General features: G+C 31.3%; 2 protein-coding genes across 8 annotated transcripts in view; one reads left to right on the plus strand and one right to left on the minus strand.

Moving 5' to 3' along the window:
* Nucleotides 1-2,964, plus strand: part of LOC148605036 (5-hydroxyisourate hydrolase-like) — a 25,974-nt gene extending 23,010 nt beyond the window's left edge. For all 5 annotated transcript variants that reach the window (XM_088548791.1, XM_088548792.1, XM_088548789.1 and 2 more), the window contains one exon: nucleotides 293-2,964. In XM_088548791.1, coding sequence (XP_088404917.1) covers nucleotides 293-382 — 90 coding nt within the window. In that variant the 3' untranslated portion in view covers nucleotides 383-2,964. The remainder of the gene's footprint in view (nucleotides 1-292) is intronic.
* On the minus strand, nucleotides 2,900-16,815 carry LOC148605037 (arfaptin-2-like). Of its 3 annotated transcripts, none has more exons than XM_088548785.1 (6): nucleotides 16,707-16,815; nucleotides 12,139-12,374; nucleotides 9,219-9,617; nucleotides 8,631-8,724; nucleotides 7,778-7,952; nucleotides 2,900-6,957 (listed from the first exon to the last, which is right to left on the minus strand). In XM_088548785.1, the coding sequence occupies exons 2-6, from the start codon at nucleotides 12,353-12,355 to the stop codon at nucleotides 6,805-6,807; spliced, it is 1,038 nt and encodes a 345-aa protein (XP_088404911.1). In that variant the 5' UTR covers nucleotides 12,356-12,374; nucleotides 16,707-16,815; the 3' UTR covers nucleotides 2,900-6,804. The 3 variants fall into 3 exon arrangements, with proteins under 3 accessions (XP_088404911.1, XP_088404913.1, XP_088404912.1); XM_088548787.1 differs by having other exon boundaries at nucleotides 12,196-12,374; nucleotides 16,707-16,812; XM_088548786.1 differs by having other exon boundaries at nucleotides 16,627-16,804.
* Nucleotides 16,816-17,957: the final 1,142 nt, after the last annotated feature.

Raw genomic sequence — 17,957 nt, forward strand, 5'->3', positions numbered from 1 at the left:
AGTATAATAATTTATGTGACTTCTTTTACTTAGTTTCATAATTTATGTGACTTCTTTTACTTAGTTTCATAATTTATGCTGCTTGTGTTACTTAGTTTCATAATTTATGTTGTTACTTAGTTTCATGTATCAATGTGGACATGCTTGACGCAAGCTAGGTTATTGATATCTGGAAGGCCTAGAAAGGGAGATAATCAAACCTTACCATTTACAATGTTAATAGGAGGAGGAAAGAAGGATGTTTTTGCATGAAAATTTATGAATTTGTAACTATTCATTCTCTTTTTTTTAGGTTGTGTTCCAGATAGAAGATGAACATCAACATTACCATGTTCCATTATTGCTAAGTCCTTATGGATACTCTACTTACAGAGGAAGTTAATGACAATCTGAAGAATATGAATATCTGTGATTGATCTTGAATATTCTGTAACATGGACTTTTTCAGTGTGAGAAATTTGAGTTCCAACAACCATGGCTCTACTTGCTATCTCCATTATTACTAGCATTGGATAGGTTTTGTAATATTTCATTGTCTAAACTGTAAAATATATATATTCATATACTAGAAATTCCAATTCAGATTACTTATTACATGTGCATAAGGATTTTATTCCAACAGAACTTAAAATATTGATTCATAGACTCTCCCTTGTCTTTGCTTAGAATGCCTCACCACCCACTTTTTCTGCCATTTCAATAAAATTTAAACAAAGTGGTGCCTCTTATGAAATTTTGTCTTGCTATGTCCATTGTCAAAAAGTACCCTTATCACTTTTTGGGGCAATGAAAAGGTCATAAGAAATCCCCCCTTATTTATTTTCATAGAAAATGACAGGAGAACCATATAACTAACTTAGAACAGCCTAATTAATGCATTAAGGACATACTTTGTTTTGAATATTTAGTCAGGTATGCTTCATAGATATTATTTGATATAAAATCTTGTTGTTTATTTTTTATACCAAATAAATAAAACTTGATTAAGTGGAAATTGGAAAATTCTACTTCTGCAGTCTTAAGATCTTGATTGCCAGTTAATTGATTAGAATATGGTTATACCCCCACTGAACAATTAGGGAGTATATTGGAATCACCTTGTTTGTCCACCATCCTTCATCCTGTCCATCCAAATTTCGTCATTTATCTAGGTTTCTATAGGATGGATTAATTTCAGTTAAGTGTGTGGCTTTCATTGGGGGTTGGGTGGGACAAGCATTTTAGATAATTTTGAGTGCTGTCTGATATACATTATATTTATATTTTTATATGATAGAATACACTGCAAAATGATCTTATTTGAAGTTTAACACAAAAATGCCTAGTCTACAATGTATTAAAATAAATGTGATACATTTTTCTATTACTGGGCATTTGACATCTGAATTTATTTTATATTGTGATCAATCTGATGCATATATCATTATGTTGCTGAAATCAATGAAGTGCTCATTTGACAGATATGGTTATACCATGTTTTTAATTGAATTTTATACTAATCAAGAGAGATATTTTATTAATTTGTACACAGACTTTGTTTGTTAATGATTATATATATAAATGTTTTTATTAGAACATTTTTACTAAAGAACAAATTAGTTGGTTTTGTGTCAGGCCACTCACCATTTTAATCTTTTTGAGGTACAGTTCAAATCAACATTTCACACTACCAGTTACATGTATAAAATTTGTGCTGTCTGTAACAATGCCAGTTGAGCTTTGTTTGGTTCATGTATATGTTACATGTTCGGATGTGGTTATGTGTGAAGATTGAACAGTAAATGGTTACTAAGGGAGATTACTCATAGAATTCCTTTTTGCATGGTCTGAATCATCAAATTTCTGGATTTCTGTGGACATCTTTATAATTTGACTTTTATATGTATGTACATGGTTTTGTTTAATGCAGGAGTATACAATTTTTACAGGCATATTATAACAACACTATTTAGAGTGGGAGCTATATTGCAGTCACCACACATTTAATTTTTTTGTAAGATTTCTCAGCTTTCATTAGAGCCAGTGCTTGATATTTGGTATTTTGCTTTTGCATGATTTATACCATTATGCCCCCTATCAAGGTTCGTTTTTCCTATAGGGTTTGTAAGTCTTGCCACATGACAGTGGTCTCACAAGAATGGGTCCTAGTCTAGTATTCAAATGCACAGGAATTTGTCAGAGCATTCAGTTCAGTATTTAAAAGAAAAGTATACTTTTGTGTAAAATTATCTATAAAAATGACAAATATCTATTTCCACATGATAAAAGTGTAAGAAAAAGCATAAAGCAGAAGATTATGCAATGTAATACAGTCTTTCAAGTTCCTGGAAGTAAACAATAAAATGCATACCAATCTTTGGATTTCAATACTTTCTACATCAGAAATTCCGGTAAGGAAAATGAAACAAGAACAAGACTTACAGACCCTATTGACAAGCAATATAAACTTGGGAATGAAAAATCCCAAAACAACCAAAAATTAAAAGGAGTGTTTCTTCCAAAACTCTGCTTTGTACAAGTTTGACAAACTGAACTGTATTCAATATATTCGATCTCCCAGAAGCAACAGCCTGCAAACATGCATGTCATCAATCTAAAACATAATTCAGACTCAAAACCAACCAGTTGTATACCCATCTGCAAAGCCGCATGCATAGCAGAGAAGCAGTGACTACCATTTTAAGGCAGTTGTCAGGAATCTAACGAGGGCCCTTTTACACTCAAGGCAATGATCTACCAGAGGACCACTGAGTTAGTTTGATAACTCAACACGGGATATATGGAAAGACGTTGGTATACCAAAATATGTCTTTGCATTAGATTGTCAGAAGTCTTAAAGGCTTTCAGAGGTTGCTGTAAATGAAATAAGCAGAATTATTTGTACAACTTAACAAGAAAACTAAGTTTGTGCTTTTTATTGATATAATTGACCAACAAAATAAAAATTGTTACTGCAAATCAAAATCAGAGTTAATTTATTTCATAATTCAGCATTACTTGACTAGCACAGATACAAAATGGCAATCAAAATTGGTTTTTACAAGTAACCCACAAAGTATGACATTACCCAAAGAAAATCTACAATTCATAGAGAACACATGAGAAAACAACTACCATGTACAAAAACAATTTGCATCTGAAAAATGGTTCTGTGATAAGATCTAACTTGATTTTACAAAAACATATATTGCTTAAATACTAAGCTAATAGCTGAATTTAATCACATATGGTATTAACATGCATGACTATTAATTAGATGTGTTTTTATACTAAAAAAATACCATGTCAAGTGTTGGAAAAAAATTGGTACATATAACCACATAATTGCCATGGTGTTTCAAATAAATGTAACTGCAAATAAAGCTTTATAGATATCCTGAGTATTTTTGCAATTAGCTTTTGGTTACCAAATCTCATTATTAAGTTTTCCAAAATTTCTGAAAGACAAAACCACCACCATTTATAGGGTCTTGAGAATCTTTTAGAGTAACAATATACATCCATAAACATGTTAAAAATTTGATGCATAGTTGTTTAGTTAATCTTCTAGGTAATATACTGTTTCTAAAAAATAATTATAAACTGGAGACCCATTTGGTATAATCACTTCTTCATGTCCTTATAAAACTTTTAGACTCACCAAGACAAAGTTGTTTGATAGCAATTAAAATCAACTATTGATTTCCCTATTTGAGAATATATCTAGTTTAGATGCCTCAAGAAGAAAAACCTGAACCAAACTGAGTATACACTTATACCATGAAATTTTTATTGATGAGGTATTTTACACTTGTCACTGACATGAATGGCTCTACCAACTATAAACCAACTTATTTTTGCTGTGAATAAGTCTCATCATAATATATACACGAGAGAGTGTAGGACATGAAATTAGACTACTGCCAAATTGTATTGAAATCTTAATTCATGAAATTAAATTGATTTATAGTAACAAGTATAACACATGAAGTATAGCTTTCTCAATAAACCTAAATCTCAGTGCCATATCACAGATGCCACCAAGTACACGTACTCATATCAGGTACACTTAAGAAGCCATTGATGCAATTTTATTGCCTATGCAAATGCTGTTAACTTTCTATACTAACGTACTGTGAAAGAATTTTAATCATGGGTACAAACTTTCAAGGTTTAGGGAAGAAATGTTAGTTCGTAGATTTTTTTAATACATGGATTTGAATCCGACCTAACAAATGAATGGGCCATTTCCTGTATTTTGTGGTTTAGCAGACCATAAAAACCATGAAAACTGATACCCATGAACAATTATACTTTCATAGTATAAGCAAAAGAATGCTATTAAGATCCTAAATCCTAAATGTGATTTGGTATTTTTAAAACTATTCTAACTGTCTTCCTTTGGGACTTCCAAAATGAAGTTTTTTAAACATCCTTTAATGAAGCCATAATTGTAAATTTTATGAAACAGATATACAATAGAATTTTGAAGTAGATTTCTTCCTAACCTACTACAAACATGTCAGCAAGCAACTTCATTCCCACAATGTATGTTATTTCACAACCTTATGCTAGAGAGCCAATCCAGGAAAAGTTGTATGGGAGGCTTGGAAGGCACTAGGAATAAATTTGTACTGATACTTGTCACAGTTAATCAAGGTAAAATTCATAGATGAAGAATGTGCCATCAAACTTCAATACATCTTGTTCCTAAATAGCTGTTAGCACTTACATATGGAATATTGAATAAAATATCACAAAATTCAAAAAGAAACTTAAGTTATATGTAAACTCAACAATCAATTGATGTTTCAATAGAAACTTCTACTAAAGTTGTCTGAAATACTTTAACAAAAAAGAATGTTATTAGTGCATAACAAACACAAGCTTCATGTATAGTCATATTTTTCAGTATTAATTATTTCTGAAGTTTCAGAACCAAAAACAAAATTTTACAATTATAATTTCTTATTCAATACATAGAAGAAATAATTGAACTGTAATCCAAAATAAATTGTTCCTAACAGTAAGTAGCACAAGAATACTAATAACAAAGAAAAAACTGATATATTACTTGTACAAGACAGAATATATAACTGTTACACATAATGTATATGTTGCACACGCATATTTTATTTCCAATGAAAAAAATAAATAACAAGACAAAAACAAGAAAAATAGAACACAGTACATGCTTATTGCATCAGCTATATTTATATCATTCATGGAAGTCATATGATTAAATCACATGTTTAAATATAAGATACAAGTCTAAATATTGGTCCCTTTGGGAAAATGAAAGCCTTTTGCCTTAAAAGCTTAAGAAAAAGAAACAAGACAAGACTTGAAGATAATGCTTAAACTACATAATGTATTCAATAATTACATCATCATGAAGAGTGATTTTGTAACACCTTAAATGAACTCAAAATTACATGATGGCATACAAAGAGATTCGATTGCCCTGTACGTACAACACATCCCATACAGACTTGCCAAGCGACATACATGTATTATCTATTAAGAAATGGCTTTGTACACGTATGTGGCTAGATAGAATGACTTGCTATATTAACATAGAATTTGTGAACGTAGTGAAAATGTTATTGCTAGCAAATCTGATGAAATTATTTCACCATCCATGACTACTCTCACACAATGAGTATATGACTATTCACAGACATCCGGTAATCATAACTAATTAGAATCAAGCAAATCTATAACATTACTTGACTTCCAGCAATGAAATTGTCGATCAAAATTACATCTACTACAAGTTGTGCTGTTTTCTAAGATAAGAAAACATGTCTTTTTTCCCAATGTAATGATTTTTCACCAAGTAATTTAAATTAACAAAATGAGTGGACTTTTTTTTTATACTCAACACTTCTAGACAAGGGCAATAAAAATGTCGATTTTAATGCTAAAAATAGAATTTTTTTCTTCATATCTTAAAAATTTTAAAATAGAAATTCTAATACTAAACAATTTATTCTTTTATCCGATATGATTATGATGAAGCACCAAAAGAAAAACGACTTTTTTACTGTTGCAATGATTCTAAATGACTAATACACACATTTATATTTGGCAAATTATGCTCTTATCAATGTAAGTCAGACCAGTATAGATAGTACAAGAAATTCATACCATCTTAAAATAATTGTAGACAAAGAACTAAATATATTTTGATGGATTTCAACCTTATATAAGAAAATAATTTGGATTTCTGTAGAAATGAAATTAGATTTTTAGACTCAGCTATGAACCAGTAAGTACTTGGTTAAAAGGATAAAGTACAACACTTCTGTGTAAATAAAAAAAACACATTACTTAAATTCATTTTGTCATCAGAGTTTCTAATAGGTTTTTTAAGCCTAAAACTACATGTAAATTAACTACATGTAAATTAACTAAAATGTTTGAAATAAATGTTTTACAAGCAGAAACTTCATTTGTCTATTCTTTGCTAATTAACTAAACAATTTATTGATGTTATTGTAGCATGTTTGATGTCAAATCTGTACTAAATTACACCACTACTCATGAAGAAACTTTTTAAGTACAATATCTAAGAGTGCTGCCCTTGAAAAAGGAAACCTGATAGCAAGGGGCAAAAGTCAAGATACATTTAGGAGTAAAACAACCTAATAATTATATACATTCAGTTGTTCAATTCCTGTAAATATGTTACTGTAGCAACAATTACCATGGTTTCAGAAAATTTTAAACTATTACATACTGTTTGAGTCATTAACAAAATTAATATAACTTAATAAAATAAATAAATAAAATCTCAGCCAAATAATTCTAAGTCTACAAGGTTCATTGTTCAAGCCAGGAAGGTTTCTCTGAATTGGCTGTTTTTATTTTGATGTTGAACTGCTTCAGGGTTGCTTCTAGTGCTGAATCGTTTCCTGTGAAGTATGCTGACACAGCATTGTGGAACAATAACAACTGCTTGTGCATGACCTTGACCTAAAAGTTCAATATTAACAGTTAGTTAACTAATTACAGTTAGATTTTAATTCAAATAAAATGCTTTGTCAGACACAGCTTGACATCACCTCAAATTTCAAATCTCTGTGATTAAATTTCAACATACTCATTTTCACCGAAATTATCAAATAACAACAGGGTTTACCAACAATAATGTGAAAACAACAAAGATGATGACCTACATAATGACAACAATGATATATGACTATACTACCACATCAATTTTGTAGTTATGGAATGTGTTTGCGAGTTAGTTCATTTAATAAGACAAGGAAGGAAGTCCTTATTTAATCTTCCAATACTGTGAAAGTATTATTCCTCGCAGGTTTGATATAACACGACATTTGGTTCCAAATGAAAAGGAAATAATACTCTAGCAATATAAAAGTAAATTGAAGAAATACAGAGGCCAGAAATTCCGGCAAGGTTAAAGTACCTTGGTGTGGTCACAACCTTCCCCTTTTAAAACTGACCACTGTGAAAATTATATTACTCAATTAAACATATCTAACTATCAATTCAAAAAGGTCCGAGTCCCTTGCTAAAACATAAATACATAAACTGATTATATGTTATACAAATGCACAAAGGACTACTAGCATTTATTGGACATGCCAGCTCCCGATTAGTTTAAACCTACCAAAAGTTATGTCCTCCTCGTATATGAATTTCAACAAAGAAAAATAGTCCAATGTACCAGTTGTTCTAATACACAAGTTGTTTTGCCTATGTTTTTAAGCTAATATACTTCACAAAACTCTAAAAGATTCCTTTACAATGAAAATACACTGAATCTTACCCTATTTTCATCTAAAAACTTCAATTTTATAGATACATCTCCCCTCAGTTTCTCAAACTTTTGTTTATGTTCATCAAACTTTCTTTTAGATGCCTCTACCTTGGCAGGAGTTGATGATTCTTTAGGTGCTAATTGTAGAGCCTCCATTTCATTTCTATATGCATCAAATTCTAACCTATAAAGATAAATCAGTTTATCAAAGGGTACTACCATTAACAATTTTGATGCGTTTGCTATCAAAAGATGTTTTAGCAAGCACATAGGTAACTACATGTTTGTGAGTATGTATGTATGTGAAAGAGTGGGAATCAGAATATACTAAAACACTGAACAAATAAGGCAGTCATAACATTTGTACATTTGATTAGTTGTTATACAGTAAGCCAGTGCCCTGGAGCTGGACTTCTCAAACATTAGAATCTAATTCATGTTCTTCAAGGCATAGCTTGACTTGTCAAAAAGTTAATATTTGTGGACTAGTGGTCAGGCTAGCAGTGACTGGGAAGAAATTTTGAGGAGTCGCCATTTTCAGCATTTTAAAAAGATGTTAACAATTTGAAGGGGGCATTTGTTAAGAAATTATACAATTTTCTTTTAGATGGAGGGGACATATTCAACCAAAGAGCAAATGATCCCTACTTTCCCAACTACTGGGCTTGCATTTCTTTCTTCCATAGAAGCATATAACATACAAAAGATTTCATATAACAAATTTTTCAAGGACAAAACTAAAACACAAATATACATGTAATCAATAAATGTTATTTTTATGACCATCAACAAATGTCAAACAAAATGCAGTCACATTTTTCTCAATAAACAAAAAAAAAAGGCAGACAAAACAATACTTCACCTAGCTTGTTCATAATGTCTGACTGTTAATAGTGTGTCCTCCATGGTTTTGTTACATAATGTATTGATGGTTGAAGTGAAGAAATTCATTGCTCCTGCAAAAAAAAAACAACATCAAAGATAATGTAAAATGGTATTAACCAACTTCCTCAAAATATGATTCAGATACTGTTAAAATCCTATCACATATGGCTATCACTTTAGTGTGGGTTTGCTTTGTAAACTTCATTTATCAGCAATTGCTGAAACCATGGAAACTGATACCTTACAAAACTCTACAAATCTACAGTTCGTGTTATGGTTTTTTTCTTTTTTACAAATTGATTGCAGTGGTTTTTCAACTGTATTCAATAGGTGCCTGTGCCTTTCACTTTAGGAAAATCATATCAAAATATATACATGTAACATCACAAAGCTGGTTAAATTAGTCCCAAAATTGACATACTTCTTAATAAAAGATGACATGTGATTTAACCCTGACTCTACATGTCATATTAGAAAAAAATCAATAGTAGGATTTGTAGACCTGATTTAAAAGGCCAAGAAAAAAAAAAAAAGTAAGTGCGCAATATAACAAAGAATGCCTTACCTAACAATACTTCACCATTTTTTACTAGGGCCCTTTGGGTTTCACAATTATAAGAGAACTCTTCCTGAAGTTCAGGACTTCTTTGAGCTTGTTCGGAGAATGCCTCACCAAGAGCCCTCTGAGTCTGAACAACACTACAAAAATGTGTAGTCAGCTGCTTTGATAGTCGTAAAATATTAGCATATTTCCTCTGCATGTCTCTTAAAACCTCTATTTGGGCCTCAAGTTCAAGGTCAACAGTTTTGGACCCTTTACCAAGTCTCTCTGCAATATATTGCTTTGTACATTTAAAGGTGTTGACACTCCATGATTTGATGGTCTCAATTTTAGACTGAGCTGATTGAACTGTCTTTGGAACAAAGTCACCATGGTTACCAGACATAGCTACTCTACCGGTTGCTAGAAAACAAATTCAAATCATAATGCATGACAAGAGTTATTACTTAAGGCAGTAGACCTAGGCTAAGGGGCATAACTCTTACAAATAATTGGTACGTTTGTGTAAAGCTCATGTAAGCATCAAAGTAACTTGGATTGATTCATTCTGTTTTAAATAAATGATTGATATGCTGCGGGGAAATTGAATATAATTCAAACATACATGTACATATGTAGCACTGATGTTAAGGGATATGTCCCTTATCCTAGATCTACCTCCTTAAGTTGTGTATATTTCAAACTTGAGTTTTAATGATTAAGGAAACATTGAAATTTACAAGTGGTTTTAGATTCAAGTACAAAATGTATAGGATATGCAATTAATACAATAGTATGTAAATAAGGTAACTGCAGAATTTTACATATCATGGTTTGTTTAATGTGTAAGAGAGTCCTTAATTTTATTAGATTATTATTATTTTTTTTTTTTTTTGGGGGGGGGGGGGGTTCAAATGAAAGAGTAGAGAAATCTTAGAAGTATTTTTTTTTCTTTCAACTTTCTTTTAAAATATAAGAACAAATACAAATGTAAAATATACAATGTACATGACTTGTTAGACGTTAATTTTCACAATCAGCCTACAATTTCAAAAATGAAAATTACATGTATTTCAGAAATTAAACAAAGAGGGAGTGCATGTAAATGTATGTTTATGTGAGTATCAAAAATATTTCATATAAAAATATTTGGATATACCTCTGTTCTAAAACTTTCAGTTTAAGTTAAGTCAAATGGACAGTGACCCACCACCATAAATACCACCAAAACAAAACCATAGAAACCATTCCAATATCAACTAGTGTGCAAATAAGCAGTAGATTGATAGATAACAAAATACAGAATTACCTAGGAAACTTCTAAAAATTCAACTATGGATAATCACTTGAAATTCTACATGTACTCTACAGTTTCTCTCTATGAATAAATCTAAATGATTAATGTTGGATTCACAGTTAATTCATATGCAGTTAATTTTTTCGATACACAGAGGTTAAAATATGTTAAGTCAAATTCAGGGATAAACTGTTCATTTTGTCAGTTTGTGAGAAACTATTGTCCAAAATATTGACAGAATCATGAAATGCACACAAGTTTGTAACCCAGAACAATATCTTTTTTTTCATTTAAATAGTTGATGCATGCGAGAAAAGAGTACACTTGTTTCAAAAACAAAATACTAATAATAAAATAAAAAGGCCATGTAAACTTATATCTGGATTCTCATGAAAAGTGTAAAAGGGGTACAATGTAGATTTTGACAGCAAATATATGTAGATTATCAATTTTTGTACAAACAAAAGTATATTGAAAAATCATTCAAATGATACACATTTCTCTTCAAAGTTATGGTTCTTCATCTGAAACCTTGTTACGCTCATATGGTTATAAAGGTAATAAAATTCATGCTGCATAACCTTGTCTATGATATTCACCCATTATGAGATTTTGTTTAAAGTGTATATGGCCTTAAATATCTAAAATGTGATAAGAACTGTTGTTTGTGATGTTCCAACATGAAGCAGTAAGGAAAATGCAAAGTTAACTTCATTTTTTTAATTGGAAATTGTTTTGCAATTGCATCTTCAAAAATAAAAAATAAAAATTGATTACATACACAATGAAACTGTGCCTATAAACAACAGTACTCTTACAGTAACAAAATCCCACACCCTAAGCCAAAAGATACCAAATTTTCAGGAAAGAAGAATAAGAAGTGTCAACTACACCACAACAAAAAGGAGAGTCATCACATTTTGTTTCTATTTCACTTCATAGCTTAAATAGCTGTGTTAAGCAGACAATACACATACCCCCCATTTTTGTTTAAAAGTCACACAAAGGATCTGACCATAATATTACTAAAATATTTATGTGGGCAGACATGTGCCATGATGTGCCATAATTTATACATGTATATCAAATGAGACCCTAAAACATCTTTTTTTCAACAATATTTTGAATGCTACCAATTGAACTGCATGGTTTGGTGATAGTGATAGCTGACCACAGTTGGAACAGTCGACACTTCAAAATGATCCAATGAATTATAAAAAGATCTACCAGATATAGATCTTAAGTAGATAAGAAATTGTGTACACTATGCTGAGATCATTCTGTAAAATAAACTTAGTTTCTATTAAAAGAAAACCTCATTGGTATGTTATTTGCATGTCAATTATAGACTTTGAATTAAAATAGTTACAATTTTATTAAATATTGTATATGTATCACGGTACATTGAAATTACATGTAGATATATCCCCATGTACATTAAGTTCACATGGTTCAAAAGACATGAAAAAGATTAATTCAATAATTGGTCATTGTTAGTAAAAACAAATTAACCCTGTTACCACGGTCACACATTTATTTAAAAAGTGGTAAAACAAGCTTCAACCCTAGGATATATTTAGTAGAATGGGAAAATGGGTTGGTATAATGTGTAACATAGTGTACATAATTATGAAAAGAAACACACACCCGCAGGCATAGTTTGAGATCTAGGAAGCTGGGATGATCCTGTATTATCAAAAGAACCTGATCCCCCTGGATATGACGACGTCATGATTTTCTGAGGTGATCCTGTCTGTACTGTGTTATGCATGTCATTCAAGTTGGGTCCATCTTCTAGTATTTCTTTCAAGTCCTTCTCAAATGTGTCTGCATCTTGGCCATTTACCATATCTTGAGCAGCCATTTTTCTTCTTGGTTTATATCTGCAAAATACATGTAGCAAAACATTCGTGTCAATGTTCGCCACAGAAAAAAGCAAAAGAAAGACAAACAAAGTCATAGAACACTCAGGCACTGCAGTTTTACCTAAATTAGCTTTACATCTGCTTATACAATCATCCACTCTTCTTCCACAAGAGACAAAAGTTTTAATTACGTTTATTTTTTGGTTGTTATTGTTGCACTGGAACTCTACTAATAGTCTCTGTCCATATAATAATATTGATTAAATCATTTGTAGTAAAATCACAATGAACAGTGCACCATCTCACAAAGCTTTCATAGGACTTATGTGCCCATAGTTTCTTAAGGATTTACATTTGTAGCTGTCAGTCAGTAGAGTGCTTTGTGAAACAATCACCTGTGCATTACCCTTTTACCATGGTCATCCATGTATTTAAAAAGTGGTAAAACAAGCTTCAACCCTATGATCTACATTATATGTAGCTCTATGTTTAGCACTGTTCAATATTCCACTAGCCAGTATGGCAAGTTGTGAAAAAAAAAAAATGGTTTCCCACAGTGTTATTATGTATATCAATGATGATCAGACAATGTCTATAAATCATTAAAAGAACTGTCTAAGCATATAAATACACCAATTTAGGAATTGTCAAAAATGAATTCCAAAGACACAAAAACGATGATGTCCTTTTTTATTTTAATTGAATGTTCACCAAATAAAACATTAAGTTGTTGGATATTTCAGTATAAAAACAATGATTTGTTTATCTTCTGCAATGGCACACAATCAAATGCACAGGCAATAGACTTTCACTGCCGGCAAGTTGTCATGGTTGTGGACAATGTCAATGTACAAAGATTACAAGAAGCTGTGTTAACCACAGTCTTACTCTTAGCTACACTACGGCTAATGACTATTTTGACAATTCCCTCTTCCCACAGTGGGTGTGGACAATGGTGGACAATTTGTGTCCACCCTTGGACACGTTCCCACTGGCCCACGGTGGACACAGGAAATTGTGGTAACCTTTGATAGGTGCCATTTCATCTCTTTAATTGACAGTTAATCCATTAACGGTAGCAGCATGTTTTAATACAGTGCAGCACTATCACTTGTCAAAAAATAAATTGTGTTATAGAAGAAATTTTCATTTAACGGTAATCAAGTGATACTTATTGGATTAGAATATATTTAGAAATACTGAATAGTTCGACATAACAACTTATATAAATTTGGAAACAACTAATCTTGTCAGATAAATTCTGAGAACAATACTTTAACGGCCATGTGATGGAAAAAGTGCACCCTTCTTTTGCTTATAATATTTAAATGTCTTAGAGTAAATCAGCTAAGATTGGATGTGCAGTCCCTTTGAAAGATGAAACTATTTACAACTGCATCCCCTTTGACGGCACTGCATTATGTTGCTATGAATTTCTCACGGTGGCTACAGATGCAGGTGTTCTATCTCGGACCTTTGATTGACAGGTAATCAATTTAACAAAATGTCAAGGGTGTGGTTTTAAGTAAAGATGGAGTAATGTTGATTGACAGGAAGTAAATTATAGGAATACTGAGGGTGTGGTTTAAAGTATTGTGAACTAGTCGACAGTTAACCGGCGCGTATTAGCAAACGACACTTACATGTACCTTAAAAGACGTATTCATGTAGATGATTTAATCATGATTAGACCTTCGTGCACGTGTGCACTAAGATTGAGGAGTAATAAATTGCCTTTTTTTGTCAACAACTGTAAAAAAAAACAGATATACAATGAGTGCAACCTTCATGAAATTCGAAAATAAAATTGAAACGACTGTGGGCGGGTGTTACAAATCTTAAATATGCTAAAATTTGAATAATACTCTAACCTATGATAATTTAATATGTATCCATATCAACAACTACAAGTGAAAGTCAAAATAACGCAAAAATATGAAATTTTCCAACTCATTTTTGTCCCATTTTAGTATTGAAATATATTGGAGCTTTTCAGTAAAAGGCCTACTAAGTCGGCACACCAGTGTAAATAAAGATACCAATGAGTTTAATTTATTCTATACATAGTTAGTCGTAAAATTCATACTAGAAGAATTTTAATTTTTTTATCAGATTATGTCTGGGGGATTCAAACACTATTTTAAATTTTAATAGGGATTTTAAATGTTTTTAAATGATTTTTAATGTTTCTGGAATAGTTTCAGAAGATTCTAAAAAATTACGAGACTTCATAATAAAACACTTTAAAAGGAATCCATTTTCAAAGTGCATTTTGATTAATAACTTGATATGTAAAGATTTTAAGGAACTACATGTAAATAAATTCTAATTAAAAAGCCTGACTTGCAAAATTAAAAGTTATGATTTAACGTAAACGGTTATGAAAAATTTAAGAAAACATAATTTTATATTTCTATATGTCTCTTAAAGTTACATGTTTTTTGAATGACAGTGTCAAATTTTAAATACTTTCATTTATTATTACTCTTCTTATTATCTATGCAAATAGGGCAAGTTGTTCGTCAATCGATAATTGTTGCCGTGTCAACGAAATGTCAATTTACCTCATACGATGCTCAAAACATAGGGACACACCTTTTGATAATACATGAAACATATTGATTGGTCGACGATATTACAAAGGTGTTTATCAAATTTACATACGAAATTGACATACTCAAAGCATTTTTATAGTTTAGTTTGGTTTAAAATACTTTGTTCTTTGTTTTTTTAGAATTACTACGTAAGAAAGTTTCTTATGTAATAATTCTAAAAAAAACAAAGAACCCCATCAGTAAAATGAGTAGTTCGCAAGTCCTCGATTTTCTTGAACATTTTAACTTACAATTTGTATGCTACTGTCATTATATAATTACTGAACTAATCGTAGTCAAAATTGTTGAACTAAGTGAAGAATTGTCTTAGGTGCGCTAAATCTGAAAGAACTAACTTATATTCAACTTAAGAGGGGAAATTTTCACCCATCACTATATTTGGCTAACATGTGCTTGGATAATATGCGGTTAAATCCGTTGCCATTTGAAAACTCATGAACTACGCGGTTCAATAATTCTGGATCATATATAGTCTTCCAACGATGCTTCCCACTTTCAAATTTTGTTGAAATGACATGATACCGAAATTGGTTATTTATAGACCGTAAGTTAAAGTTGCATATGTCTGCTTCAATTCCGTTCTTTCACTAAGAAAATACAACTGCGTTAAATAGGTTGTCAGTAAAATAAGGAGTTTGCAAATACTCGATTTTCTTGAACATTGTAATTTACAATTTGTAACAATCTGGTGACAGGTCAGGTGTACAATATTATTACATGATACATATACCAACTGGAAATGATAAAATTAAGGCCTTATGAATTTCTTTAAAAACTGTATCAACTTTGGTTTCCGATTACATTCCGATGATACTAAATAATGATAGACTTAAGTGCAATGTGGGCCATAAGAAATAGAAAAAAACAAAACACAACAAAAAAAACCAACAGTTTAAAGCATTTAATTTATATAAAAACCTAATTATATTAATTCCTAAGTAAACACCTGGTGGTGTCACAATTTTTGCTTGAGGCCGATTATATGTGAAAGAAAATTGATTCTCACGGTCAAGGTAATGACTGACACATTATTCTTTTATTTGTCAACTGTTTGAACGTTGTAATAAAATTGCCGAACATGGATTAAATCCAATCAACAGGTTACCATGCATCCACCGGATACCTTGGGCGTGGACACTATACTGTCCACCTGACACGGTGGGCATGTGGACGTCTGTCCACCCTGGGCATTAGGGGGGGGGGGCAAAGCGTCAACAACTTGATTTGTCCACCATGGACAAATGGCATCGTCAAAATAGTCGTTAGCTGTAGTGTATATAATTCTGACGATAAGTCAAGAGCTAAAAACTTCAAATAAAATAATATAGTAATCATTGGTATGTTATCCAAATTCTCCAAGCCCACAAGCATTTTACAAGCCATGGCTGTTGGCAAATTTTCTAAGACTGTAACCATGATAACCAGCCAGTGACTGCAAAATTATTACAAAATAAGGACATGTCACATGGGGACAGCAATTCATGAAATGTTGGAGGAAGATTGCAGCAGGAAAATTGACTATTCCAAAAATTAACAATAAGCATAACAAAACTTTACATGCTCTTGCAAAAGTCAAAGTCAGTTAGGAGAGCAGTACTGCAGTACTAGTAGATGAAAACGAAAAGACTAAAATTTGAGTGAAAAATTATACATACTGAGACTTGCAAACAATCAGACAATATATACAAGGCCAAAGGAATATGTAGTAGATATTAAGAATACAGGGAATGCATACTATTTTTACAATTAAAATCCCAAACAACACATTTGTGGATAAAGTCGCCGATTTAAGCCGACCGATGTAGATTTCTGTCTGTGTGTCCTGACAGGTTGTCGGTGGTGACGTCAACAACAAAAAAATAATAATCACAACGGTCGTTTAATACAAGAGGTTGGGTATTTTTTTACATCAGTTGCATGTTTATGTTTGTAATTAAAAGATACTTTTTTCTAAGAGAAAAGCTTTAATTCATTGTAAAACTGGTATGACTTCAAGCCAGATATTAGGATGTCATTTTACTATCGCAGTTCGTGTCATTCGATTTTTCGGTCAACAGACAAATGTCATGGTCAACTGTGTTATATCGTACCCCATTTGGATCGTACAATATTCGTTTCAACCAGGAGGCAACCCTTTATTTTCATGAACAAACTGTTGAAGCGACATTGAAACATTGTGAAAAAAAACATCGTTTACATGGATCTGTTAAAGAAATTAATTCCAATTCGGAAATCAAGGGACAAAAAAAGAAAAGAAAACATAAACACGAAACAAAACAAACAAATAGAAAGGAAAAAAACTATGTTGTCTAATGCTATATATATATTGTTTTTTTCTTCAATTTTTTTTACATTCATGATTGTATAGTATTTTGTAAATTAATATCTTAATAAGTCAGAACTTGTTATTGACATCAAATTGCGCGCTGTGTTGAGAATTATATGTTAAAATGCCAAAAATATGTGTGTTTCCTAAATATATACATTAAAAAAATGCTACTAACTGGGAAGGTATGTAGGGATTTTGGTTGTTTTTTTTTTACTACTTTTTACATTGAATTTAGGACAGGAACATTCTAACTTAAGGAGGTAGACCTAGGGTAAGGGACACAACTCTTAAAAATCATTGGAACGTTCGTATGCAGCATTTTACATCCATCTTATGTAAGCACCTAATTAACTTGGATTGATTTTATTCTGCTTCAAACAAAAGCTTGAGAGGTTTTGGTGAAATTGAATATGATCACTGATTTCAAGAGGTATAAACACTTTAAGTACACTATGTTTAGCTGAAAAAAATATTTAAAAAACTTTTTAGAAGATTTTTACTTCGGTCTTAAACAATCGTCTAATAAATTGAGCAAAAAAAAATAAGTTCTTATAGATAGCCACTTTGGATTTCGTGCTCATAAGTCTACTGTGGAAGCAATAATTATTTTGAATGATATAATTACTGAAACTCTTTACTGCGATTGTTGATTATAGC

Source organism: Perna viridis, chromosome 10 (assembly GCF_037379345.1).
Source record: "Perna viridis isolate PV_CMFRI_1.1 ecotype Kerala chromosome 10, ASM3737934v1, whole genome shotgun sequence".
In the NCBI taxonomy this organism is placed as follows: domain Eukaryota; kingdom Metazoa; phylum Mollusca; class Bivalvia; order Mytilida; family Mytilidae; genus Perna; species Perna viridis.